General features: G+C 36.5%; 4 protein-coding genes across 9 annotated transcripts; all 4 read left to right on the plus strand.

Moving 5' to 3' along the window:
* The first annotated feature begins 1,630 nt into the window (after window positions 1–1,630).
* Window positions 1,631–6,163, plus strand: LOC133862865 (receptor-like cytoplasmic kinase 176). The gene is made up of 6 exons (XM_062298764.1): window positions 1,631–1,873; window positions 3,419–3,741; window positions 3,996–4,131; window positions 4,216–4,358; window positions 4,457–4,580; window positions 5,428–6,163. The coding sequence occupies exons 1-6, from the start codon at window positions 1,822–1,824 to the stop codon at window positions 5,826–5,828; spliced, it is 1,179 nt and encodes a 392-aa protein (XP_062154748.1). The 5' UTR covers window positions 1,631–1,821; the 3' UTR covers window positions 5,829–6,163.
* A 119-nt stretch (window positions 6,164–6,282) lies between these two features.
* LOC133862866 (transcription initiation factor TFIID subunit 11-like) lies at window positions 6,283–12,875 on the plus strand. Of its 5 annotated transcripts, XM_062298766.1 has the most exons (7): window positions 6,283–6,540; window positions 6,669–6,790; window positions 7,087–7,373; window positions 8,438–8,525; window positions 9,004–9,103; window positions 9,635–9,771; window positions 12,511–12,875. In XM_062298766.1, the coding sequence occupies exons 3-6, from the start codon at window positions 7,108–7,110 to the stop codon at window positions 9,757–9,759; spliced, it is 579 nt and encodes a 192-aa protein (XP_062154750.1). In that variant the 5' UTR covers window positions 6,283–6,540; window positions 6,669–6,790; window positions 7,087–7,107; the 3' UTR covers window positions 9,760–9,771; window positions 12,511–12,875. The 5 variants fall into 5 exon arrangements, with proteins under 5 accessions (XP_062154750.1, XP_062154749.1, XP_062154753.1 ...); XM_062298765.1 differs by lacking the exon at window positions 6,669–6,790 and having other exon boundaries at window positions 12,511–12,873; XM_062298769.1 differs by lacking the exons at window positions 6,669–6,790; window positions 12,511–12,875 and having other exon boundaries at window positions 9,628–9,749.
* A 797-nt stretch (window positions 12,876–13,672) lies between these two features.
* On the plus strand, window positions 13,673–19,770 carry LOC133862226 (uncharacterized). Its single transcript, XM_062297996.1, has 10 exons — window positions 13,673–13,947; window positions 14,145–14,220; window positions 14,367–14,464; window positions 14,920–15,021; window positions 15,456–15,542; window positions 17,291–17,407; window positions 17,641–17,744; window positions 18,654–18,793; window positions 18,918–19,054; window positions 19,173–19,770. The coding sequence occupies exons 1-10, from the start codon at window positions 13,741–13,743 to the stop codon at window positions 19,347–19,349; spliced, it is 1,245 nt and encodes a 414-aa protein (XP_062153980.1). The 5' UTR covers window positions 13,673–13,740; the 3' UTR covers window positions 19,350–19,770.
* A 2,916-nt stretch (window positions 19,771–22,686) lies between these two features.
* On the plus strand, window positions 22,687–27,902 carry LOC133864134 (serine/arginine-rich SC35-like splicing factor SCL30). Of its 2 annotated transcripts, none has more exons than XM_062300367.1 (8): window positions 22,687–22,826; window positions 23,424–23,622; window positions 23,786–23,863; window positions 25,193–25,357; window positions 25,457–25,503; window positions 26,694–26,772; window positions 26,865–27,047; window positions 27,574–27,902. In XM_062300367.1, exons 2-8 carry the CDS (start codon window positions 23,432–23,434, stop codon window positions 27,695–27,697), a joined length of 867 nt encoding a protein of 288 aa, XP_062156351.1. In that variant the 5' UTR covers window positions 22,687–22,826; window positions 23,424–23,431; the 3' UTR covers window positions 27,698–27,902. The 2 variants fall into 2 exon arrangements, with proteins under 2 accessions (XP_062156351.1, XP_062156353.1); XM_062300369.1 differs by having other exon boundaries at window positions 22,690–22,826; window positions 23,428–23,622.
* The last annotated feature ends 5 nt before the right edge of the window (window positions 27,903–27,907 follow it).

Genomic DNA, 27,907 nt, shown 5'->3' on the forward strand with positions numbered 1-27,907 from the left:
TTGGGGTTTTCCAAAATACGTCCGTACAATTAGAGTTTTTTTTTTTTCCTAGACACATTGTCCAACCACGTAAATCTGTGTCTTGATTTATCTTGTTCTTTATTTTTGATTCTATATTATTCATCATTATTATGCACGGTAACAACACATACTACACTATCATCTCATTGTATTGATGTGTTAGTGCTCATCAATCCTTCAATTTTTTGTTTTTGACAATAACCGATGAATATCGCCAAATCAGTCTAATGAAATGGGGATATAATATGTGAGAAACAAATGCCAAAAGACTAAATTAGAAAAAATTATTCACATCCAATTCACAGGAAAACTTTGTCCCATTTGTTCCGGATCGATCAATATATATTTACTATTTAGGTGGAAAAGGAAAAAAAAAATATGGGTGACATTGGCATATGCATATGCATATGCATCATGCATGGATGTTGTAGGAGCACTAGAGTCAGAGAGTGCCAAACTAGATGGACTTACGCTGACACGTGAACGAATCTTTATTATCACAATTCACAAACACCAAGACATTTTATTTATTATTATTATTATTATTATTTTTTCTGTTTTTGTACTGAAATCAACCTAAGTTTGGTTAGAGTCTTAGAGAAAGTTACAAGGTGACGAGGATTTCTTGTATTTTTCCAACATATAACTCCAGCATTCCCATCTGACTGCTTAAAGATTAGTGTCGTTATTTTTTTAAGACTTTTTTCTTTATAATTAATAAGACAAAAATGTCCTTACAAATTCCAAAAAAAAAAAAACTAAAACTAAAAAATTAAAAAAAAAAACTAAAAAAAAATCAAAAATCAAAATAAAAAAAAACGAAAATTAAAAAAAGGAAAAGAATGGAAAATTAAGAAAAGAAAAACCATTTTTATTTTTATTTTTATTTATTTTTCTTATTTTAGATTTTTTTTTAATAATATTTTAGTTTTTTTTTTAAATTTTAATAATTTTATGAAAGTTATTTTTATCATCAAGGAAATATTGATAATTTTTAATAGTTTAAAGGAGGACATTAACACAATTAATAGTTTAAAAAAAATATTAAAAATGAAATAATAGTTTGAGGAGACTATACTTACTTATGAGCTGTTTTTAGGCAAAATGGCTTAATTCAACAAGGGCTCATCCTGGAATGTCAAAAATGGCTTAATTCAGGACAACAGTCATACATTCTTGTCGTATTAACGAGAACATAGATAAGCCTCCAACAATTAATGCTATTTTTCTCGAACTCCAAACAGTAGGCTAAGTCAATTCCTGACAACAACAAAAAAAAACTTCCCAAGAGAAACTTTCGTGGGCTTTTCAGCGAAACCGTGAAATCTGGCGGTGATGCATGTATGCAAATGACAGCTAAACCTCACGGAAAAGCCCTTGCTTTCACACTCGAATCCCTGTTTTTTTTTTCTTTCACGGGCTTAGTTGGTTTGACTTTCCTGAATGAACGGGTTGGTCGCACTCGGTTTCCTTTTTTTAGCTCTGAACTCTATGTACATGAGGTCGACCAAAACCCTTTCTTAAATATATTTTATTCTTCTTTCAAATCAGTTGGATTGGCGATTATTTTTGCGAGTGAGAACTGAACTTCAGGTGGCTAAGAAGGCTTCTGTTTTCACACTTGAAATACCCGCCTTTATTTCAGGGATTTCTTTTTCTTTTTCTAAGCCTTTCTCCTACTACAGGGCTTGGCTGGCTTGACTTCTGCTCCTTCAAGTTGTTTACACTTGGGTTTCTATTGTCCAACTCTGAAGTAGTTGCAGTGGAGAGGAGAGAGATAGGAGTGAAGCTTTTGAATTCATGGGTTCGTGCTTCAGTGTTAGAATCAAAGCCGAGAGTCCTCTTCACAATGGTATGATTGCAGTTTCAGTATTTCGCTTATCCTGTTCTTTCCCCTTTTCTTGATGCGTCTTGTAGCCGTTATTGGCCAAGAAATTGTTGTTGTTGTTTTTTTTTTTTTTTTTGGGATTTGTTGTGATGGAATTGTATGCTTTCTGATTGGTGAAACATGCAACGGATCATCTCTAGCCTGCTTTCTTTCTTTTTATTCGATTGCTTTTTGGATGCTATTTTGGGTCCTGCATCTGGGTCTACGTATTGGGCTTGATTTAGGCGAGGTTACAATTTCTTGGAAACCAAATGAATGGTTGGCGGTGTGTGCTTGATCAGAGCTCTCTCTCTCTCTCTCTCTCTCAAATTAAAACAATTGCCTTTTCATTTGAGGATTTTACGAAACCCCATTGATTTTGCTTTGCAGTTTTTTTTTTTTTTTTTTTTTTTCCCTTTGGGTTGCCAAAGAAGTTTAGGATTACAAAAGAAAATTTGCTTTTTGAATAGAAATATTTTCGTTGGATGGGAGTTTGAGGAAACCAAATCAGCTGTAGAAGTCTCTACTTATTTCTATATAGAGTTATTGATGTGAACTTTCTTTGCTCTTCTCCGTGGTTCTATTGGCGGTTAGAAAATATAAACGAAAGGAGAAAAACGAAATGCTCCTAAGGCGTGTTACAACATCGCTTTCTTTAAGAAATTATTTGCCCCCACCAGAAAGGTATGCAAAAAGGTTACAGCAAATATTTTTCTATGATACAATGGAGAAGATAAAAGAAATTTTGTTATTTCTTTTATTAAACACTGTACAACAGTTATTTCTGTATATATTTCTGATAACTGGACAGCAGTTACTTCTGTATAATATTGAAATAACTGCTAATCTGCTTAAGTAACAGTCATAAATTGTTGTTTTAACAGACACTTAAATCTGACCATCAGATCAAATAACTGTCTATGATTGATTAATAATAACCATTAGATCGTTATTAATTAATCTCAACCATTAGATCAAATGTGATTTGACCTTACAGTTTATTTATTTGATTGTCTAGTAAATCCAACCACTGGATTTACCTAAGAAGCATCCTATGGTTTAGATTAAACCACTAGATCGATTGATCAGGACCATCCAAAATCGAAAGGTCATGATTAGATCGCTCTGAGCTCCGATGCTTCGTGCCAAGTGCGCCATCAAAGCGCCCTACAGCCCACTGCCACGTGCGCGTGCGTCCGGTGCTTCGCACCGTATTAGAGTATACACCCAAGCATTACTTTAAATGCTTAAAGTGTGTTGGTCCTTATAAATGCCAATTTCAGTTTCTCTTTTTTTCATGTGGGACTATCTTCATTTAATGCTCTTTAACACCTTCCTTTTAAATCATTCCGAAGGCACAAAATAAATATATATACATATTAATTTTGAAAATACTTTTAACATTGGCAACCAACATTGCTCCCTGCTTCTGAACTGAGTTAATTTGTGGTCAAGTTTGTAAGAAGAGTGCTAATTTTTGTGTTGGAATTATAGATGAATTTACTAGTTATATGGTATTGATGCGTGTAGGTGTGAATTCAACATATGGTAGAAAGGACGGGAATTTGAGCAGTTCAAGCAGTAAGTTCTCATCTGTCCCAGTGCCTTCAACGCCTCGGACAGAGGGTGAGATCTTGCAGTCCTCCAATTTAAAAATCTTCTCCTGTAATGAACTCAAAACCGCCACCAGGAACTTCCGTCCTGATAGTGTGGTGGGTGAAGGCGGTTTCGGTTGTGTCTTTAAAGGATGGATTGATGAGCATTCATTTGCGCCTGTCAAGCCCGGAACCGGCATGGTTATTGCCGTGAAGAGGCTTAATCAAGAAGGTTTTCAGGGTCACAAGGAATGGTTGGTGAGTTTTATTTCTACCATTCTTTGGCTTCTTTGTATTTCTTCATATCTCCCTGAAATTCTTAGCCTTTTTGTTGAACCTTAACGTTCTCCGAATGAGTTGCATATAATAGTTTATACTCTTTTCAACATTACCAATAAATTCATTAGAAAATCCTCAACTTGCTTGAGGTCATTTTTGCAAACAGATGGTATTGCACATTATATCTTCAGGAGTTATGATTGATTAATTTTGCGGAGCCTCTTGAACTACAGGCAGAAATCAACTACCTGGGGCAGCTGGAGCATCCTAATCTGGTGAAATTGATTGGTTACTGCTTAGAGGATGACCAACGGCTTCTAGCATATGAATTTATGCCCAAAGGCAGCTTGGACAATCATCTATTTAGGAGTGAGTTCTTGATGTCCTTCTGAAGTATTTACTTAAACATCTCTGTGGACATTCTAATCAAGAATCTTAATCATCTTGGAACAGGGGCTTCCTATGTTCAACCGCTTTCTTGGAACCGCCGAATGAAGATTGCACTTGGTGCTGCTAAGGGTATAGCATTTCTTCACAGTGACAAAGCAAAAGTGATATATCGAGACATCAAAACGTCTAATATCCTGCTCGATAGCGTACGTTTTTCAATTGTTCTAATTTTGGGGATTCTGGAGGAGTTTAAGACTGTTTTTAGTTGAACATGCTCTCACCCACTTCTCATAATAAATTGCAGAACTATAATGTAAAGCTCTCAGATTTTGGGTTGGCCAAGGATGGGCCTACAGGTGACAAAAGCCATGTCTCTACAAGGGTCATGGGTACCTATGGGTATGCAGCTCCTGAGTATATGGCTACAGGTACCTTAAAATTTTTAAGCTTTGCTCATTTCTCATATTTAAAAATCTGAACTTTTGCCATGAGGTTCACTGCTGCAATGTCTTGCCAGACACAAATATTTCATCACTTGTTTCTCGAAACAAGAGTGTGAATAACAATTACTTTTTCATCAATTTTCTTGCTTTTCAAGGAACTTAACCAGGCTTGGTTAGTATGCCTATGGCATTTGAGGAAGTTGTAGTGACAACTATTCTCCATTATGTATGGGGATCTCAAGTTCAATTTGGGCATATCAAGTCCCAACTTTCTCACTATAAATCTATTTGAAGCTAGCTTAAGCTTTGAGATAAATGGTGATTTAACATGGTATCAGAGCCGAGAAGTTTGAATCTTGACTCTATAATTTACCCCTAATTTCAATTAAAATAGTTTATGTGTTGTATGGTCCCACTCTTGAAGGAGAATGTTAAAGTATTAATTAAATGATAAAATTTACTCGTTCCTATCAGATAAGTCGTATTTAACACGATATCAAAGCAGATGTCTTGACTCCAGAATTTACTATTTATTTCAGATAAATATTTCACATGTTATGCCTCGTTTGTTGAGGACGAGTTTAAGTCCACACGTGAGGAGGAATGTCAGAATCATAGAGCCTCACATTGAATATTTAATTAAAATGAGAGGTGAACGTTAGAAACAAAGTTCAAACTCAAAACCTTTGCTTATGTAATATCATGTTAAATCACCACATTTTTATCTGGTACTCATATGAACTATAGAGTGAGCCGTTGGCGAATGCTGCAGTTTGCTGTACAATTTTCTATATTGGGATCTGATACTCAGTTCATCTGTCTTCTTGTGAAGGTCATTTAACTGCCAGAAGTGACGTCTACAGTTTTGGAGTAGTTCTCCTAGAGATGTTATCTGGCAAACGAGCCATGGACGAGAACAGGCCAGCTAGAGAGCAAAATTTAGTTAAATGGCTTAAGCCTTCCCTTGCCAGCAAACGAAAAGTTCTCCAAGTTTTTGATTCTCGTATCGAAGGCCAGTACTCACTGAGTGCAGCTCTGAAAGCAGCCTACCTTGCAAACCGATGCTTAGCAGTAGAACCCAAGTTGAGACCAAACATGAATGAGGTGGTCGGAATGTTGGAGCAGCTTCAGGACTCCGACGACATTGGGGGCTCTCTAAATTCAGGCAATGGAACTCGCATTGAAAAAGCTGCTTCTTGTCCCAGCCCATCTGCTTCTCACTTCAACACATGAAGGGGAAAAAAAATAAAAAAAATTACACGCATGCTATATTCATATTTATGCACTCTACGAAAAGAAAAAAAGTAAAAAAAAAAAAGAAAAAAGAAAAAAGAAAAAAAGAAGAATAAAGGGATGCTTGATTGGATGAACGTCGTATCTTGTGCTGAGAGTATGCATTACCATTGTAGATTATTGTACAGTTATTGTCTTGTTAATGGTTTCAGAAAATCCTACTTTGAATCGTTTTCTTGTTGCCTCTGAATTATGATAAACATGAGAAAAGTTAATGATTTCATATGCCTTATTAATATTATTTAAAATAAAAAATAAAAAATAAAAATAAAAAACTAATATGTACCATATGTTATCAATGAAGCCGTTGATGATTGGTTTACCGTGACACGCTGTTAATGTTTATTGGGTAGAATATATACAGGCAGTAATTTTTTAAACCACGTGTACCCCAAAAATTAAATTCTTACTAATTATCAATTATAACAACTCAATATAATTATCACCTCAACAGTTACTATTTATCCGTGGAAGTGATAACTACTTTTATACGTTGAAATCGAAACTAATGGTTGAGACTACTCCGTTACATCTAGAAATTCGATTCTTAAGTCCTATTTTGAGATATGATCGCACAAGTTGTTCACTGTAGCTGCGTTAACGTCCGAGGCCCAACCGAAAGCAATCTCTCTCTCATTCTGATTGTTTGCTGGTAATGTTTTTTGAATCTTAAAGACCAGATGCTTTGCACTTTATGCGTTCGATAAAATGTTTAGCTTGTGCCTTTAAGCTTACACTTTCAAAGGGACTAGAGGTTTGATCATATCATTTAATTGATAGCAAGGAGTTTGATCTCTGGAGTTACACAGCTCAATACATGATGAACAGAAGTCTGTAATACCACTCAATTCTTATTCCAAATCCAAACCTCAACTCCATGCTGCCAAACACGATGTATCTGTGTAAGGAAACTGTTGGGTTGGTTATAGTCTGTATCTTTATATGCTGGCTAGAAATTTGGAATTCGTAGATTGGTCTTTGTCAAAAAAAGAAAACTAAAAATGGTTAGCTTGTTATCTCGTTGGTTCACTAAAATGTACATAGAGTCTGATCGTAATCAAGAACTGGGTTTTTGTATTTTACATGTTTGTTGAAATGCTCAAATGAATTTAAGGAAAAACGAAAAGCTTGTTAATTTGTTGATAGTTAGATTTTGTTATCTCATTCATTGATAAAGTTATTATCATTGTAAAAGCAGAGGACAGGACTCAAGAAATCGATGGACCCGTTTGAAGTTGCATTTGAGGATGTAGAAGATTTGTCACCTGATTCACCCACTGCTGATCCTATTCACGTTGAGAATCAATTTGTTACACCCACTAACCCATTAACATCCCCAGCATTGGCAGCGTCAACTCGGACTAATGCATCCATGGGCAATGATGAAGATGAGGATGAAGAGGAAGAGGAGGAGGAGGATAATGTGGACATCAACAGTAGAAACATTGCATTCAGGGGGGACCCCAATAAATTAGCCAAGACACGGTAAGTAGATTAGTATTTGATTTGGTGGACAATCAAAGAGAAATTCTAAATGAATAAGTTCCAAGTTGAATTTTCTAATTTGGCTACTAATTGTCATACTAGCAATTTGGTTAATGAAGAAATAGGAACGTTAGAAAGAGATCTTTTTCAAAAAAATAAAATAAAATCAAAACACTCAAGATTTAAGGTCAATAAATAGACAACAGGATCATCAATTTCTATCGTTATTAGTACACAAAACTTAAAGCAATGGAAAAACTATAAAGCATACACCACATATATTAAAAGACCATAAGCTAATCTTTAAATATTGAAGTAAATTACCAATGAAAGAGAACTAGTCTTTCTTGCTTTATCATTGGTATGGTGGGGTATGCTTATTTCTCATGGAAAAGGAAGAGAATCTGAGAAACGAGAGGGAAAGAAGAAGCCTTTTGTTCTTTTCCACTTCTTCTTTGTAATGGGTTAACACGACATGTTTGTTCTGGATATTATATGAATGAGAAACCATTATTTGATGAGTATATTGGTAAATAAACTTACAGAGATTTGTTACGAGAGTTTTCTTATACTTAATTGAAAGTCAAGTATCCTAAGAACTTCTCAAAAAATTTCAGAAGAAAATTTTGCCTTTTTAATAGTTTTTCATATATGAAATTTTTTAATTTTGATTCAGGAGAGCCGCAAGATATGGATGTTAGAATCCCCATAAGATGATGACACTTACTGAAGGGGGCTATGGCCCTCTGGTCTACATGTGGCTTCATAACTGTTTCTAATGCCTTGTAGATAGTTCTGTGAATGAATCACAGAAATAGAAGAAATCAAAATCACCCTATCGTAATTGCTAGTTAAAACATTGTATGAAATGGTTTTTTATTTTTTATCTTTATTATTCTTCAAATATTTTGATAACTGATGTAGAACCAATTCAATGCCAATTAAAACACAATAAATAATTTAGCTTTATGGAAAAACTGAGAGACATGATATTGCTTTGCATATATATTATGGATAATTGCAACTACATGTTGCTTCACACTATTACCCTCTTTTCTATGCAGGGCTGTCCTATCACAGTTCACAGAGGAACAAACGGAAAGGTATGAGTCCTTTCGGAGATCTCGATTTAAAAAATCTGACATGAGAAAGGTATGTTTGTTCTATATCTTTTCTGTGCATTTTCCCACTCTTTTCCCTTGTTTAGTTGGGTGTCTTTTTTAAGGCTTTATCAAGTTGAGTTATTGACCACCTTAGAAACCCTTTTTCTTTTGCTTCATAATTTGTTGGTTCCCCCCATTTTTGTGATCTAAGCGGTGGTTATATTGAGGATCCAGCTGCCGAAAATGAAACATGATCATTGTACTGAAAATTACCAAAGGACATGTTTGATGCCTGTGTAGAGAGAGAAAATCTAGAACAAGATAGGCTTACATTTCAGTTACATGGAGGTGTTTTGGGTTTAATCTCTCCTCATCAGGAGAATAAGTTGGCAAAAGATCTTTCTAGGCTTGTTGACCTCTTAGTAGGCATGTATTTCTTAAAGTGCGGCAATAGAACCTGTTGGTGATTCATTTATGCAATTGGAGTCTGCCCTAATTTTTGTTTCTCTTACACGGTGAGAGTGCAGTTGTTACTGAGCATCACAGGGATGAGGACAATTTCTGAGCCAATGATAGTTGCAGTTTCAGCGACAGCAAAAATGTTTGTTGGTGATATTGTTGAGACCGGTACGCATATTTTATCCAACTCAAAAATGATGTTGACATGTAACTTCCAAATAACAGGTGATCCCCTTTGGCAGTGCAGTGGTGGGGGTGGACCTAGCAACGGACTTTGAGGGGCACTGCTTCCCAAAAGTTTTGCAAATTTTCATTTAAAGTCTACCTATTTACAAGGATGCTATTTTCAATATTTTTCTCTCTAGTTTAGATGTCTTCCACATAAGCCCCATGAGAATAATATTGTACACCTTATTCCCCCTGCGGGGTGACATTTTACAAGATACTTAGGTAGCTCTGCCAATTTTAGAACAGAAGGGGAAGCAAAGGGATACCTTTGTTACTAGGTGAATATGAAACAGAATGACCAAACTGTCAGACATAAATGTGATTGTAGCAGTTTGATGCATTATCTATCACATTATGCAGAACCACATGTAAATATAGTGCATATCTTAGTCTTCCATAGCTGTATTTTCAGATACTTGGAAATTAGCTTGGTGTTCTAGGTATCTTCAATTGATACATTTCAGTTTGCAGCTAGAATAGTTATGACCGAGAGGAAGGATTCAGGTCCTATTCGACCTTGTCACATCAGAGAAGCATATAGAAGACTAAAGCTCGAAGGCAAAGTACCAAGGAGATCAGTGCCGAGGCTCTTCTAGTAGACGAAGCCAGTATGTAGTCCTTATGGCCTGATTCCTCAAGTTTTCAATTTATAGACTGACTGTTATTTCATTTTGCAGTATTATTCTTACTCTCATCGTCTGTAGGTTAGGCAGTACAATTTAAAAACATACCTATCCAATAAAGTGGTCTTTTACCTTGCCACAAATATCTGCTAACGGGGATTAGAGGGCTCAATCTCTTAATTTTTCTGAATGGAGAGGCAGCTGATACTTCTGTGCCGGCCAGTGTTAGATGGATTGCTGGGCTAAATTGCCAGTGTTAAACTGGCAGATGTTTTTGGGAAGGCATATGTAGGTTGAAGGTTTGGGTAAATGCATTTATTTGTGTACATCAAGACAAATGACAGCCGAGGTTGGACTGTAATGATGAATATGGAAGGTGGAAATTGCAGCTGAGGTTTCTCCATCATGCTGGTTATGGTAAAAGACAGAAAGCAAATGCATGACTGTTCAGTAGGAAAAGTGAAATGACAGCTGAAGCATAGGATACAAATAAGAGAAATGCTACATGTACTTAAATTTTTACAACAGGAACCTTACTAAGATGATGTGGAGCTTATTCATTGATACTTGTAACATTTTTTTTTATTAATTGTTTTGATCATCTTCAATGAATAAGCTCCACATCAGTTAGTAAGGCTCACTTTGTAAAATTTTAAGTACATATAACATTTCTCTACAAATAAAGATAGGAAAACAGTGTGAACTAAATGCTTTGAGAAGTAGGGGTGGGTGTCGGATAACTCGGGGTTGGGAATACCACTTTTGCCTACCACCCCGCCCGACGTTGGAAAGTCGGTAAATTCACCGACTTTTCCTGACGGAGGGCATTTCCATAATTAACCTTCACTGCCAATTCGGTGACAGTGACAGTGGCAGATGGTAAGCGAGAAATGAAAAAAGTAGTCAACCTAATGAAAAACCTGTCACCTCGGCTGGTAGGCGGCAGTCAACCACTATGCCTAGCCCTAGACTTATACTTGATGACGTCGGATTGAGATTTCAAGAGAGAGTGAGAGGTTGAGAGCGAGGTAGGGTGGCAGCGGCGCTGAGAGGGGGACGACGGTGTGAAGGGCCAGGGCCAAAGCTGAGAATGAGAGAGACAAAGAGAGTGAGAAACGAAGGTCGAAGGGGGTGTGAAAATGATAGGGTTTGAGAAAGCGATGCATATATATATGCATCTAAAACGGCGTCGTTTTTTGCTTATAAAAATGATGTTTTAATTAAGTACCAAAAAAATAGCTACGAAAATGTCGGGTCAATTCGGGTCGGAACCCCAATTTTTTTATATTTGTTCCGCCTATCGACCTAACATTGTTAGAAATTGATTTTTTCTGCCACTACGCCTAGCCCTATTGAGAAGTACTGGAGTTTCTATAACTGATGAAATTATTGATTTATTCACCCCAAAAAGAAAACTTATGGAATATGTTTCTCTTTATGTTTTGGGTGGTTTTGTGCATGTCATCTCATTTGGATACTTGTTTTCATTTTTACATATTGTCAATTAAATTCATTTAGGATATATTTGGCCCCCTAGAATGATGATTGCCTAGAAATGAGAATGAGTATTACGAGAAATACAAGAAGCCGGAATGAAATGATTATTCTTATTCATTTGTTTGGTGACAACACAATAATGACCAAATTTCCTAACGGGAAGGGAATCAGCTTTTAACTAAATTTTCTAAAATAACCTATCCCTAAAAATAATATATTTTTTTGGGGGGTACACAAAAAAAGGCATTCGTAGCTATTGCCTACTATTCCCCTTTTTTAGATGAATAATTAGGCCTCGTTTGGTTCGCGGAATGGTCATTCCATTAGGAAAAGGAATAGCTATTCCTGAAAATAAAAGGTGGTGGAATGGAATGGCTATTCCTATTCTTTTGTTTGGTAATAACTCACACATTTTAATCAGAGTTCAAAAGAAAATTACTAAAAAAACCCTACATTGTATTATTATTATTTTTTTTAAAAAAAAAATCACATTAAAAAAAGAAACAAAAAAAATTGAAATAAACTGGTGGGTGCCGGCCACCCACCATTGAACCTGAGGTGGCCTCCAGGGGTGGCCACGGCCATCCCCGAAGCCCATCGAGGGTGGCCTATGCCATCCCCACTTACTCCGGGGGTGGTCACACCACCCCCGTAACGCCTCAGTGGTTCCCCCCGAGTGCACCACCCCTGGCCAACCACTTTGGAGTTTAGATTTACTATTTCTTTTTTTCTTTTTCTTTTTCTTTTTTTTTTTCTTTTTTTTATAAAAAAAGATTTGAAATAAAATAAAAAAATGAGTTTTTTTTCTTAGAAAATGTCGTCTTTACCTTATGGAATAGCTATTCCTCTCATTTTTTAGAGGTAAGGGAATACCTATTCCATGGAATATACTCCTACCAAACTATTCATCAAAAAAAAAAAAAAAAAAAAATACTCCTACCAAACTAAAGAATAGTTAATCCTATGGAATGATCATTCCATTCTAGAAACCTATTCCACGAATCAAACGAGGCTTTATTTTTCATTTTAAAGGAATAGTTATTCCTAAGAGAAAACTTATGGAATATGTTTCTCTTTATGTCTTTCATCTCATCTGGGTACTTGTTTTCGTTTTTACATTTTGTCAATTGAATTCATTTACATCTTGATATATAGATTATCTATACTATTCTCTCTCTCTCTCTCTCATATCTTCCTAATTTATCCTTCATTTTACCTTCTTTTCAGGCCACCTGGGCTTTAGTCTCACATTTGTGATGAAGTAAAGTACATCAACTGCATTTTGCAAAAGCCAGACTTTCGGTCTCTGTGCTTGCGGACATCTCCCCTTCCAATACATACTAGTGAACAAAGTTGAAATCACAGCTCAAATCTCTTGTAGTGGTTTAGGGTTCTGGTTATGAGCAATGACCATGACAACTATGATTTCTGACTCCTGTCATTGTTCGTCGGAACTTTTTAGTAAAATTGACAAATATGATGTTCTGCCCTTTTCATTGTTACAGACAAATCCAGGCTCTTGATCCTTTAGAGCAGTTTTGTACACTTTCATGCATTTATAGCAGCTGATGTGATTTTGGCATACAAGCCCCATACTGTTAAGTTTTTGGTCTTGGTATATTGGGGTTTCAACTTTGTAGTCTACATCACCTTTCGAATTATCACATGGCTTAGTACAACAATTGATTAATGCGTTTAGCTTGCTTGTCTATGAATCCAGATGGTGACAATATAAGAGTAATTTTAGATGTTTTTCATGTGTCTTTCCAAAAATGAGGCGATTTTTAAAATCACAATTTGATCAAAATTTAATACTGATCATTCACAAGTCCAATGGTAATTTAAAAGCCATTTTATTTTTAGAAAGACACAAAAAAAACACAAGAAAAACTTCTAACATTACTTATTATTATATTGATCATCATAATAGTAACACATTTTATTTTCCCACCTCCACAAATTCCTAGGCCTACCAAATAGAAATCCAGTTTGGAATGACCATCTAATTTTCTTGAGAGGGTCAATTTTGGTCCTGGCTTGGGTCCAATTTAAGTTGAAACTAAAACCAGTGAGATTTTGACCATGTCCCATAACATGACACAATTGATGTGTCCCAATTTTAAAAGGTCTAATTTGAACTAGAATTAAAACCAAGCCAAATCCATCAGTATATTTTCCCTGGGAGCACATAAATACTACTGCCACTAAAAATAAGTTGTGACAAAATGCTAAATTCTTTGGATAATTATAATGTCCTAAAGTTTGGGATATGGTAATTGTGTTTTCCATTGATTATGAATGGACATGTATTAAGGTCGTTTTGCATACCCGTAAACGCATGTCGTTGAAGAGAACGTAGCAAATATCTAATGCTATTATCGTCTTTTCGGCCGAAATCGGAGGTTTAAGCGATGTTTAGCCTGCCGAGTGCTCTGCTTCCTTAGCGTTTGTGATGATATGAGGATTGGCACTTCAATGGCGCTTGTCCAGCACGTGTGCTTCGCGCCTCTCGCACGTGCAGTGCGCCCTCGTACCCTTGCGGTTTTTCGCTCCTGCAACTTCTCTACTGCCTCCCCCACGCGTGCCTCCCTCGCTGATTCGCAGCACGTCCTCCTCGGCATGTCCGAGCAGGAGCTCCAACAGCTCGCCGTCGACTTCGAACAGGTAAAGACACAAAAAAACTTAACCCCCTGTTTGTTTCCCGAGAAAATGGAAGAAATTGACTAACATATGTGGTGGTAATACTTTTTCAAGTTCAGATTTTTTTTCCCCGAAATATCTGAAGGACTTAAAACGAAAGGGTTCACGCAATTTCGTATTTTGTACTGATACTTTTGATTATGGGGAATATTATGTTTTAGGAAAGGTATAGAGGGAAGCAACTCCATCATCTTATTTACAAGAGAAAGGTGAAGGAAATTCAAGATTTCAGTCAAAGTGAGAAAATCCTCTCCTTCCCCCTCTCATGGGTCACATTTTTTTTTTTGACATTTACCTTTTCCCAATAAATGATTGTGTGAAATATGAGGCCTTTTTTTCTTCTTCTTCTTCTTTATTGGTGTTATTGTCATGGTTTGTTACAGTGCCTCAGGCATTCAGGAATGGTCTTCAAGAAGCTGGATGGAGGGTTGGGCGGTCGCCCATTTATGGCACTGTCACTGCTGCTGATGGGACTATTAAGGTGAAAAGCAACTTAATTGAATCGTTTCTTGCTGTAATTTGGTTTTAATAATACATTTATTTCTTGGGCAGTTGTGTAAGTGTGCAGTTTTGATGAAATGTATTGGTTGGGCCAATTCATATGATTCTGGAGTCTTTTTTATTTTTTATTATTAGTAAGTTACACAAGCATCCGGTGGACTTGAACCCACAACCTCACCCTTTGCCTCCCTACATAGGGAAATAAGTACCATTTGAGCTAAAGCTCATTGGTAATATGATGCTAGAGTTCTACTGTTCATATTTAGGACATGATCATAAGTTTTGGGTGTCAAGTGTGTGTATGGATATCTTATCAGCAAATGTCTTTGCTTCGCATTTTGATTCGATAATTTTGTGATTCTTGGAAGTTATCTCTCTCTAGTTTATATTTAAATTGATTATCTTTTTTTATTATACTTTCCATTGACCGTGCAGTTGTTAATTAAGTTGGAAGACAACAGACTGATTGAAACCGTTGGCATACCAGTTGAAGATGGCAAAGGTTCAGTGCGCCTTACAGCATGCGTATCATCACAGGTGATTTTATGAGTGGACCTATGACACCCCTTAAAGTTTGTCCCACATTAGGAAGATGTATTACCTACATTGAGTGGGTGGATTATAAAGATGCTTATGAGTGTTAAGTATCACATGAGTTCCTTAGTAGGTGAGACCGAGCTTTATAAGATTCTATGGAACTTTAATTGCAACTTAATTAGTCTTTCTTTAGTGATAATGCAGATGTGGCTAATGTTTCCCTGAGTCGTTACAGTACCAGCCAATGCCATTTTTTGCCCCTTTTTTGGGATTATTCTTTCATTGATTCCTGTGTTTTATTTATTTATTTATTATTATTATTATTTTGAATTTTTTTTTTTTTTTTTTTTTTTGTACATCAGCAATATGTTTCTTGTTATTTGATTTTTATACTTGGTTTGTTTTTTATGCTCCTTGTTGTTTTGGATATTCAGGTAGGCTGCCCTCTGCGTTGCTCATTTTGTGCCACTGGAAAAGGGGGATTCTCAAGGAATCTTAAGAGGCATGAAATTATTGAACAGGTACTCTTAATTAATGTCTTCTTATATTTACTCTTCATAGTCCCACTCTGTGGTAGTTGTCTTTGAATATTTTATGGTATACACAATTCTGGAAACGAAGATGCTAAGATGGAATTGAGTACTTCAATTACTTTGGAAAAGGAAAATAATAATAATAATAAAACCCGTAATTGTTATGGTGGATTCTTAAAGTACCTTGGTATGCTGCTTGAGGCGTGCTACAAGGCTAAGTCTATCTGGGATGGTATCCTGATTAAGATGGAGTGTCGCTTGGATAGTTGGAAAAATGTTGTATTTGTCCAAGGGTGGCAGGGTTACCATTATTAAGAGTACTCTCTCTAACCTTTCTACATAATTCTTGTCTCTCTTCCCATTCCTGCTTGTGTGACCAATCACATTGAGAAGCTCCAAAGAGACTTTCTATGGGGTGGGATAGTCGATGAAATTAAATATTACTTGGTTAGCTAGGATAAGGTCTACTCTCTGATCTCTGAGGGGGGGCTGGGGCTCAGAAATTTGAGGACGTTCAATCGCGCCCTACTAGGCAAATGGTTATGGCGTTTTGGGTCTGAGAGAAATGCGTGGTGGAGAGTTGTCGTGGATTCTAAATACAACAGCCTATGGGGCGGGTGGTGCTCTCTCTAGTCGACAGGTGCCTTTGGGGTGGGGGTGTGAAAGAACATCAGAAAAGGTTGGGATTCTTTCTCTAGATTCACTAGATTTGTTGTGGGAGATGGTTCCAATATCAGTTTTTGGCATGATTTATGGTGTGGGGACATGGCTCTTAAAGTAGCTATTCTAGCTTTATTTGGTATTGCCCGTGTAAAGGACACTGTTGTTGCTAATAATTTGGAGTTTTTGGGCAACTCCAACTAGTGGAACGTGAGTTTCACTAGGGAGGCTCACGATTGGGAGGTAGATGTTTTTTTTTTTTTTTTTCTTCCAGGTGTTGCACTCAGTCAAAGTGAGTAGAGGCAATGAAGACAAGTTGTGGTGTGTCTTCTCTAAAAAAGGTATGTTCAAGGTCAAGTCCTTCTTTTACTCTTTAGCTTGCTCTGGAAGTAGTCGCTTTCCCTGAAAAAGCATTTGACGCACTCAGGCTCCCTCAAGGGCTGCCTTCTTTGTATGTTCCGCGGGTCTTGACAAGATTCTTACCCTGGACAATCTTAGGAAACGGCATGTTATCGTGATAAACATATGCTATATGTGTAAGAAGACTGGGGAGTCCGTGGATCATCTCCTTCTTTACTGCGATATGGCTTCTGCTTTGTGGAGTTCTCTCTTTAGTCGTTTCAGGATGTCTTGGGTTATGCCCAGACGAGTTATCGACTTGCTTGCTCGTTGGTGGTTCTCTGGAAGGCCAAGGAGCGCTGCGGTTTGGAAAATGACGCCTATTTGCTTCTTTTGGTGCTTTTGGAGGAAAAGAAACAATAGGAGCTTTGAGGATTTGGAAAGTACTTTGGAAGAAATTCTATCCTCGTTCTACCTTTGTACTTTTGGATTACGGCTTATATCTACCCTTTGTCTTTTACTTGTGCTAATTTTTTCGCTCGCTTTTCTCTTTATAATTAGGTGTTTCCTTGTATACTCCCAATGTACTAAAGGGCATCTTACGCTTTTTTATTGAGATTGGCTTCTTACTTATAAAAATAAAATAAAAAATCATATACTGAAAACATAAATGTATTGAAGCAGGCTAGAGTTTGTTTAGCATCATGAAGTGATTGTAAATACATTTTTCTACATAGGTATTAGCTATTGAGGACGTCTTCAAGCAGAGGGTAACAAATGTGGTGTTCATGGGAATGGGTGAGCCAATGTTGAATCTGAAGTCAGTACTTGAAGCACACCAGTGCTTGAATAAGGTGCGTTTTAGAACTATTGCATGCACATAGTCTAGTTGCTTCACTACATTGTTTATGTCCATGATAACTTTTTAGTAAGTTTTATTACTTTTCAATTGAACTTGATTGTAATTTACTTCTAGAATTTTCCATTTACATGTTATAAATTCTTTGTAACTTATTAGAAATCCATTTTTTTTTTTAATTGGTTTTGAGTAGAAGCTCAATTTTGATGGGCCTTTCTTCTATTTAAGGATGTGCAAATTGGGCAAAGAATGATCACGATATCTACTGTGGGGGTTCCAAACACAATTAGAAAGCTGGCTTCTCTCAAACTTCAGTCAACATTGGCTGTCAGGTGTGTCATTTACAATCGGAAATTGATTTTTTTTGGTTGATAATTCTGTCAACCATTTGATGATGTTGTTTGCTTGTGAGTAATTGTCCATTTTTGTTGAAGTAAACATGTTAAACCGATAAAATTTACCTAGGATTTGCATCTTACAGTCGCATTATGCAATAGCTTGGGGTCCGTGTTTACTGTTTGACAGTATATGTGTTCCACTCTGCACCACTTAAAAAATAAATAAATAAATAAAAATTGCGTTCCACTATGCACCTCACATGTTTTGTTCAAGGGTTCAGATTATTAGTCATGCTAATTGAGAGTGAAAGAGCCATTCTGGACTGCCTTTTATCCTGTCTCGGAAAAAAATCCAACCCCTTAACTTTTTTCGCAGTAGGCTAAAAGCAATTCTGCCTGCAAATTTTCTAAAATCAGGAATTTAAACAGCATTAAGCCTATGATTCAAATTAATATAAATCAATATGTCAAATTTGTGGTTTATCTTTTAAGCCTTTTGTCCTTCAACCAGAAATATTTGGCAGTAGAATAGATAAACCCACCAGATACTGAAGAGTAGTGAATTCTTCCTGCCATTAAGCTGTATAATGTAATATAAGTCATTGATCCAAATTTCTAAATGAATTCACGTCTTTTTTTTACCTTCTTCTTCTTCTTTTTTCTCCAATAAAATAATGTTCGGGGTATTGACTGCAAAATCAGATATTCTGGGTTGTGTGGTATCATCCCTTCTCAATTCACTGCTCCCCCCATTTTTGCAATTTCTAGGGTCTACTTTTGGTCTGTCCCGTAGGTATTCTAACTTCTTTTTGGTAATACTTGTCTAATGTCAGTATCTCTTTCTCAGATTATGCAGATGTAACTTTATTTTCTTGTCAATTTTCTCATTGTCTTGTGCATCAGCCTACATGCTCCAAACCAGAAACTTAGGGAAGCAATTGTGCCAAGTGCAAAATCCTATCCTCTGGATGCAATCATGAAAGATTGCAAGGACTACTTCCTTGAAACCAGTCGGCGGGTTTCCTTTGAGTATGCACTCTTAGGTACTGACGTTTCACTTTTTAGCACTTTTGTACCCCACTCCTTTCCCTCCGCACTTTCTAGAAGGTTAACATGTATATTGATGTAAATGACAGTCTTCTCAATGTTATTATTGCTTATGGGCAGCTGGAGTCAATGATACAACAGGGCATGCAGTGGAACTTGCAGATCTTCTCCATGAGTGGGGACGCGGTTATCATGTAAACCTGATACCTTTCAATCCAATAGAAGGCTCAGAGTATAAGCGGCCACACAAAAAAGCTGTATGTTGAATACGTGCTATTACGCCATCATTTTCAACAAGAACATGCCTCAATACCTCATCACTTGATTCATTTTATGATTTATCTATAGACATATGGTTTTTATTCCATTTGGCAGGTGATGGCATTTGCGGCTGCTCTGGAATCGCGTAAAATAACAGTTAGCACACGGCAAACAAGGGGCCTGGATGCTAGTGCGGCTTGTGGTCAGCTAAGAAACAAGTTCCAGAAGAGTCCTTTGCTCACGGACTCTGACAACGTGCAATCTGAATTAGATGTTGCAGTTGCATGTTGATGCATTTTTATTCCTCGATCTGTATGAAGCTTCATGAAAGAGGCGCATCGTGCTTGATTGTGAGCGGGACGAATATAAACTTTGGATAACGCTGAGTCGACTGCAGAAGTGAAGTTTTTCTTTTGCATATTGATGAGATGTTGGCAAAGAACTGTATGTGGACGGTGCCCTATGAAGAACTGCTAGACCCGCTGGATTGTGGATGGCCTGCAAAGTCACAAGTGAACTGACTACTTTCCTCATAGAATCACTATTTATGTATTTTTAACCGTTCGGTTGGTTCCTTAATAAGGTGTAACTTGCATTCATAGTTGGCAGTGATGCTCGACTTTATTCCGCACTGGAGGCAGGGCCATATGACATTTCAAAAAGACACTGCAAAACAGGCATTTTATTTTATAGGTGCTGGCTTCTTTTCCATTATACAGCATTTTTCTCGGTTCAATGAACTTCCCTTGTGAGCAATGTGAAATTTGTATAACTTGGATGAAAGTGAACCAACCAAACCAAACTCAAACTCCCCGAACCAACCAAACCAAATTCCCATTTTATAGCTCCGTGCTTCACTCTCAAACTCTCCGCTCACAAAAACAAACTTGGTCTCACATCGACATAAATTAGCTTCAAACGGGTTTGTAGTTAATTCTTACAAACCGATCTAATAAAGTGATATATGTTCTTAAAGCATATGAGAATCACATGTTTTCTTATTAATTCTATTAAAAAAATTCTGTGATAAGCACGTGCTATTAAAAAACATGTGTTTTTCACATTCTAAGGGACACGTTATTTTATTAAATTGGCTTGTAGCTAATTTTTATCTTCAGATCAGAGCTTGTTCCTACACAGTATCAGCCTAAAAGTGAAGAATTCTTTGCAACAACTCTTGCTGCAATGCGTTTTATATAAATACATATAGTTGTAGAAATTTATGTAACGTATCAAAGTAGGAAAAAAGAGTGGAAGCAAAGAGAGAGAAAAGAGACAATAAATTTTGGGATGGTTTGGCGTAGACGCCTACGCCCACCACTAGGAAAGGGTTCAAATGGTTATATTATGTTCTTATTCACTTTGTTTATTCGGAGCATTTTTAATACACGTAATTATCATTTTCCTTTATGAATAGGAATGTGTATTATTGAAAATATAAGAATTTTGAATGGAATGACCATTTCTATTCTTTTGTTTTTGTTTGGCAACACTATACATGTTCTAACCGTAATTAAACCAAAATTTATAAAATACATTTTTGGTACCAAAAAAAAAAAAATCTGAAAATCCTTTAGGTGGGGGTTGCCAGCCACCTTAATAGAACATCAGGAGTTGTGCGCCCTTGGGATGGTTAGTAACTCATAGAATATTCAGATTTTTTTTTTTTTTTAAAAAAAAAAAGTTGGGTTTGAAAAAAAAAAAAATATAATGTGGGTTTTTTGAAAAACACATTTTGATCCTCAAAGAATAGCTATTCAAAGGAATGGTGTGTAACCAAACAAATGAATGATTGTGGCAAGTCTATAGGAATAGCCATTCTATTTTATGAATATATACTACATACCAAACGTACCCTCATAATTAAAATAAACCATATTTATAGAGGAAATAGCTTAGGTGAAGATAATACAAATAAGGTAGGATTTGATTGCAATCAAATATAAATGGTAAGATTGAGTAAGGAAATTCTATCAACCTAATATGGAAAACATTTGTCCAAATTGTCCAAATAAATGTATGATTTTATTCTTATTAATGGTTGAGATTTGGAAACTTGGTGTTCAGCGGAGGAACGGGGCATGTCAATCACTTTATTTTGTTTCAAGAGAATAGGGGTCCGTTTGGGTTTGCGATTTTAAAAAGTGCGATTTAAAATAACGATTTTAAAATGTGCGATTTTGGAAAAAGTGATTTATAAAAACGCAGTTAAGCATTTGGCAAAATCGCAGTTTAGCTTTTAAAATCGCGAATTTACCTTTAAAATTCAGCGTTTTCAAAAAAGCACAATCTTATCTGCAATTTGAAAAAGCAGATTTTTTGCGTTTTCAAATCGTAATTTTTAAAAACGCAATTCCCAAACGATCTATGTTCTGTGATTTGGTTTAAACTCGCACTTATTGTCTACGAAATCGCAATCCCAAACGCACCCTAGATATTGATACGTTGTTTTCATCTTAATGCATTTTACTATTTTAGTGTTCAAATCTGACTTGTCTATATGCTATTGGAAGGTTGGAAAAAACTTTCTAAATTTTTATCTCTAAAAATGGTTTTCAAATGGAGTAATGATTCACTACCACCTAAATATACAATTTTTCACCACTTTGCCTATGTGGCAAGGTGGTCCCCCATTACTTTTTGAGTTTTTTTTTTTATTATTTTTTAAAAATAAATTAAGGTGAGAGACCACCTTGCCACATAGATAATGTGGTGAAAAGTTGTATATTTAGGTGGTAGTGAATCATTACTCTTTCAAATGATGTGTCATCATCCCATGAGATGATGACACAATTCTCAAAATGATAAATCACATGAGATTGTGACACATCATTGGTGAATCAAATTTTGAAAAAAAAAAAAAATTGGTATGTGTAGCACTTCTCTGAAAGGTTATGTAAGGTCCTCTCAAGATTGATGTGTCTTTTAAAATTAACATTTAATTTGTAATTGATCACTATTAAATTTTGATCAAATGATAACTTTAAAAGTCACATCAACTTTGAGAAGATAAAAGACGATAAAAAAAAGGTCTCTACTCTTTATCATTAGGGCTTGTTTAGGATTGCATTAACAATCTTAAAAAGTAATTTTAATACATAGAAAGCTGGGCAAAATAAAAAGGAAAATGCTTTTTTTTTTTTGACACGTCAACACAAGAGGGGGAGGGGGAATTCGAACTAGTAACCTTCGCTTTATAAGGAGTGGTCCCCTAACCGATTGAGCTACCTCTTGAGGATAAGGAAAATGCTTATTGCACAACAACTATGTACAACAATTACACAACTCTCTTCATATGTGGTGGGACCTACCACGTGGATCCCACTCCATATGAGTAGAGTTGTGTCATTATTGTGTATGGTTGTTGTGTAAAAATCACATCTCAAATAAAAATTAGTTGTTTTGTATAAATTTTAAAAAATATTTTTTTGATATTTTTTTTTTCTAAAATAGGTTAAATGCACTTTTAGAAAAAAGTTTAAAAATTTAAATATTTTTTCAAAAGCTATTTTTTTAACTATAAAAGTTATTATTTCCAAATGCTACCCAAACTGGCCCTTATTATCTGCCTAGGGTTTAAAGTCTGAAAATATCGTGGAAAATTCCAGAGCGAGTTTTTTTTTTTTTTTTTTTTTTTTTTTTTTTAAGTCGAAGTGAGGCTTTTTAAAAGCAAAATAGGCGACATTGTTCGACACGCATACTTCAGATCTAAGTAAAAGGTTTTGGGTTCTCTCTGTAGTCTGTTCTCCTAAACTCTTGTTGTTACAGGTAAATCTGTCTACTTTGTTCGTTACGATTGATCAGGAAAAGAATGAAAAGAGAAACCCTAAGGCTTGGTTTGGTTTCCGAGAAATCTAGGGAATCTTAAGGGTTTCTTCTCGGTGAAAACTGCTTTAAGATTCCTCTGTGACTCTCTCTCTCTTGTTTGAAACCTTAAGGTTTCGTTTGGGTGGGTAGAAATCGCAGGAAAAGAAAACGAAAGTTTCGATCTTTAGGTTTTTATTTTCAAAATATGAAAATGTTTTAGTCAAGCTTAGTATAATAGTTTTATCATGCTGGGTTGACTAGAGGTTTTGTTTTCTTTGCCCCCAAAAAATAATGAAAATTCGAAGAATTGAACTTTTTTCTTAGCAACCAAGCAGGTAATCTAGGTGTCTTTTTTCTTGGCTTGTGATTTGAGATCAGGTTCTGCGATTTGAAGAATTCGTATTGACTACTATTACATTATAGCATAAATTTTAATTTTTTCTATTAATTACCTTTTTTTAAGTTACCTTATTCGTAATGGGTTTAGAAGTTTCATTTAGCAAGTGAAAAATGCGTATTTTATGTATAGTCTCACATGGGTTGTGATTGTGATGTTAGGCAGCATCATGAGGAGGTATAGTCCACCATACTATAGTCCTCCTAGGAGAGGATATGGCGGTCGAGGGAGAAGCCCTCCTAGAAGGGGATACGGTGGTGGTGGTGGCGGCGGTGGTGGTGGTGGTGGTGGGGGGTATGGTAGACGCAAGGACCAGAATCACGGAAGCCTTTTGGTTCGGAACATTCCGCTGGATTGCAGGTAGTGTTTTCTTGTACCATTGTTGTCAATTGGTTTGTGTTTCAGTGTAGCCATAGGTGGGTTCTTGTTTATCGTTGTTTTGGAGGTAGAAGATCCCCTTTCCTTTGATGTTGTTGATTTGTCAAAACAAGTTGGTTATTTAGATCTCTTTGTCTGTTTGCAGACCAGAAGAACTTCGAGTTCCATTCGAGAGATTCGGAGTAGTAAGGGATGTGTATATTCCCAAGGACTATTACACAGGGTGAGTTTTTACCAGTAGAGATTTGCAGATGTATTATGTGTAACATTCCTGCCAACTAGCTTGTTAGATATGACAGAGATGTAATGGTGGAAGTAAGCTGGGTTCTGCGCACTGCCCACTTGGACTTGTAACAAGCTTTAGCTTCAATAGAGCATAATTAGTGATTTCGAAGCATAGTTCATCTATATGCAGCCAAGTTTGCTTGCTTGATTGAGCTTGTTGTTTCAAACTAGTGTGATATTAGATTCTGTATGACGATCCAACACCCTAACTTTACAATGCAAGTCATTTATAACTATAACATGTTGCTGAAGTTCTTCTTTGCTTTTCCCTACTCCAGCGTTACATCACCGATCAACTTAAAATTTTATAATTCTAAAGGGGCTATTGAAACTGCAAAACATTAACTGTTGAATTGCCGAATTGAACCAAGCCAAGGCATGTGGCTCAAGGTTGATGTTGTATAATTTGCTTGAAAAGAAGCATCAATTTGCTGAAGTTGGGTTCTTTTGAGATCGATAGAAATTAGGTGTTTGTATTTTGTGTTGCTAGTCTTTGCAAGCAAAATTCATAGGATGGATAAGTATGGATTTGAATTGCTGATTATTTGAGACTCTCCACTTATTTTTTGGCATCTTTAGTTAAGGTATACAAATAGGGGATGCAAAAGTTGTCTATTGAGTTGCATTCTAAACTATTTATGAAGGTATTTATTGTTCCTTTTCATAGTGAATTAAAATTTGAACTGGTTTGTCAGGGGGTATGTTGGTTTGAACTTTGAAGTTAAAACAAGCCCAAGCCCCACTTTTGATGAAGACCTACTGTTTATCATTGCCTAACTTGTTGGTCCCCCAAGAGTGTTAGAGTAATCCTCAAATGAAGGATATTCCTTTATGAAGAGAAATTATATAATTACACAATCAATAGAAGTTTGATGAGGAAGAAGATTTATAGTCTTGACCAATTGAAGACTACCTGAAGGGATTTTTAAGTTTGTGGGAACGTTGATTTCAAGTGCATCGTGTAACTACAAGAATGTGAAGAATTTTCAAGTCACTTGCCTCTTTTGAAGTTGGCTTTCATGCTTGACTGTAAAGTAAAGGGCAGCCACTAAGCTTGGATTTTATCTGCTTTAAGTAAATTCAGCATGCACTTATCTGGAAGTGCTTCAGAGCTGATTTTTAGATGTGTAAAGAAAGGTATACCAAATAACCACATTGTGGTGGTATCTTACGGTGCTATTTTTGTCAAGTCAGTGCCCTCATACACTCTGTGTTTGCTCAGATTAAATCTTGCATTCAATGAAGCTTTCCCATGTCTTCTTTCTAGGGAACCTCGGGGATTTGCATTTGTGCAGTTTGTGGATGGTTATGATGCCTCAGAGGCTCAATATCATATGAATGGCCAGATTTTTGCTGGGAGAGAGATATCTGTGGTTCTTGCTGCTGAAACAAGGAAAAGGCCAGAGGAAATGCGTCAAAGGACTAGGGTGAGGTAAATTCTTCCACTCCCTCCTTCCTCTTGCCACCTACACTAGTTATGTTCCACGCCTTATATGCATGGTGATTCCTGTCGGTTATTGTACTTATGCAGAGGACCTTCGGGCTCGGGCTATGGGGGACGGCGGTCATCTCATTATGGTATGCTGTTTCTGACAATTTTAGTTCTTACTTCTCAATAGTTCTGTAATCCCAATGGTTGCTATTGCTGTATGAGAAATTTCTCAAAATATCATTGGAGGTATTGCCTTACTGATTTTTTGTCCCTTAACCTATTATTCTACTGTTGAAAGGCTTTTATGAGATTATTGTTGTTAAGGATAGTGGCATCTATTGCATGTATTTTATTAACATTTGGAAGAACTTGGGTAACTTGGGTTATTTAGATTGCAAGTTAAGAAGCGTGGTGTGAATCTATTAATTAGTTCTACCTTAAAAAAATAGTGCCTCTCCTATCTTTTTACATGTGAACTACCTGCTATCAATTGGGAGCTTTTGTCTTTTGATACTAGTCTGACTGTTTGTGGAATCACATTATAGGGCTATTTATCTGTTTGATCAGGTACGAGTGTAATCATTCCTGAACTTCAGGAAGATTGATAAATTTAGGTCCTCTCTCAAGTTCAAGCTCATGTTCGAAAGTTTGAGGCTGGGCCCTCAAATCCTGTATCTAAACAGTTCAGGGAAAGGACTTGATGTATATTGCTCCAACCAAACACCTGTTTGCCTATTACATCTTTGTGGTCTTGAAGTTTGAACGCCCTGTAATGAACTGAAGCAACATTGACACGATCTCTCTTTAAAACCTTTATGTCATAAGGCTACTTTTTTAAGTCTGATAGCTATCTTTCATTTGTTTTGTATGTTTTGAAGTTAGTTTTTAACGTAGCAATTGAAATCTTTGACGCTGAGAACCATTTTCTTGTTGATAAGTCAGTCTTTTCAAATGGTTGTTATGATGTGAATCTTTTTGTTGCGTTTAGAGAGATGGTAGGGATGTGGGCCTGAAATTGGGGTGTCATTTCTTCAAGATGCCTGCTAGCTCAGCTGCTATAATTTGCTGAGGGTAGCATTTTCATAGACCTAAACGCACCTGGTCTGCAAGCCACTTGTACTTCTAACTCAACAGTTACCTTTGGAAAGGATACCAAATGAATTGTTTGGTGGCATTCTAATCATTCGATTAGATTGAAGTTTGGAAGCTGAAAGTTATATAATTTAGAGTCCTGTTTTGGTCTCTATAAATTAGCATGGCTTTGCATTCTTTTTTTTCATATCCATTATGTGACTCCTGTTTAAAATACTCTTTTTTTGAATCTGATATCTCTCAGGACGTTCTCGATCTCGTTCAGTATCTCGTTCACGCTCCCCCCGCTATCCTTCAGGTTCTAGGAATCGATACCGCTCAAGGTAAACTTGCAAGTTTACAAACTGCCATAATATCTTTTCTAGTGGTCACTTGGGCAGGTTCAAACGGTGGTGAATTTTATTTCAACTGTCAGGTCCTCCTCACCTGTGCCAAGACGAAGGGCTGACTATTCTGTTTCCCCGAGTAGAAGGCACGCAGAGCACCCTCGATCACCAAGAGGTCCTCGAAGGGAGCGAGATGCTGATAATGGCAAGTCTTATTCTCCAGGTTATGACAATGCTGCTGATCAAAATGAAAATGGCAATGGATATCGCGAGTAAGTTTTTGTAATTTCTAACTAATTGAACTTGTTAGCTATACCATGTTGTACATTACATAGGAGTCTTGTTCCTTGAATTGCTTTGTGATGATGACGTGATTGCTTCTTTAGCACAAGCGAAAGACAGAATTCTCAGAATCGATTTCGGGAATTATGATTTTTAGTGACTTGTTAAAAAAACAAAAACTATGATTTTTAGTGATTGTTGCCACTCTGTTACGGCCCTTGTCCCTTCCCCCCCCAAACAAAAAAAAGAAAAGGAAAGAAAAAGAAAGAACGGAGAAAAGAACAGAGGACATGCAGCATGGAGTACAGGGCACTAGGGCAGGCATCAGTTTGTACCAGTGGCTTTTAGTGCATCCAAGGCATGCATTTTCTGGAGTCCTCTGCCCAAGAGGAACCATTTGTGCTTAAGAGTATAGAGTTTAAATTTGTTATTATTTAAAATGTGGTTGTTTGCACTCCTTGTTTAATTCTTTTTCTCTGTTGATTGCTTGTGCTTATGTCAAACATGTCATTGCAGGAAACCTACATACGAGACTGAGGAAGCGCGTGGTCACTGGAGGTCATCGCCTGGAAGAGTATCAAGATCACCCTCTGGATCTAGGTCCAGGTCTGCTGACATGTCACCTAGGCGCAGCAGATGAGGGAAAGGCAGGATGAGCTTTCTTGTTGTAACATTGGTTCCAGTGGTATGCATATTGCAAACAGTTGTAGGCTCGTGTGATACCGGAGGAACTAATTTGAAGAATTTGTGTTGCGTGTTAGGATGCATATTACTTTTATGGTTTGGCTTCATCTATGTTAAACTTCAACTTTAAGAATTCGATATTAGGGATATCGGCTTTCCAAGTTTT

Source organism: Alnus glutinosa, chromosome 3 (assembly GCF_958979055.1).
Source record: "Alnus glutinosa chromosome 3, dhAlnGlut1.1, whole genome shotgun sequence".
Taxonomy (NCBI): Eukaryota; Viridiplantae; Streptophyta; class Magnoliopsida; order Fagales; family Betulaceae; genus Alnus; species Alnus glutinosa.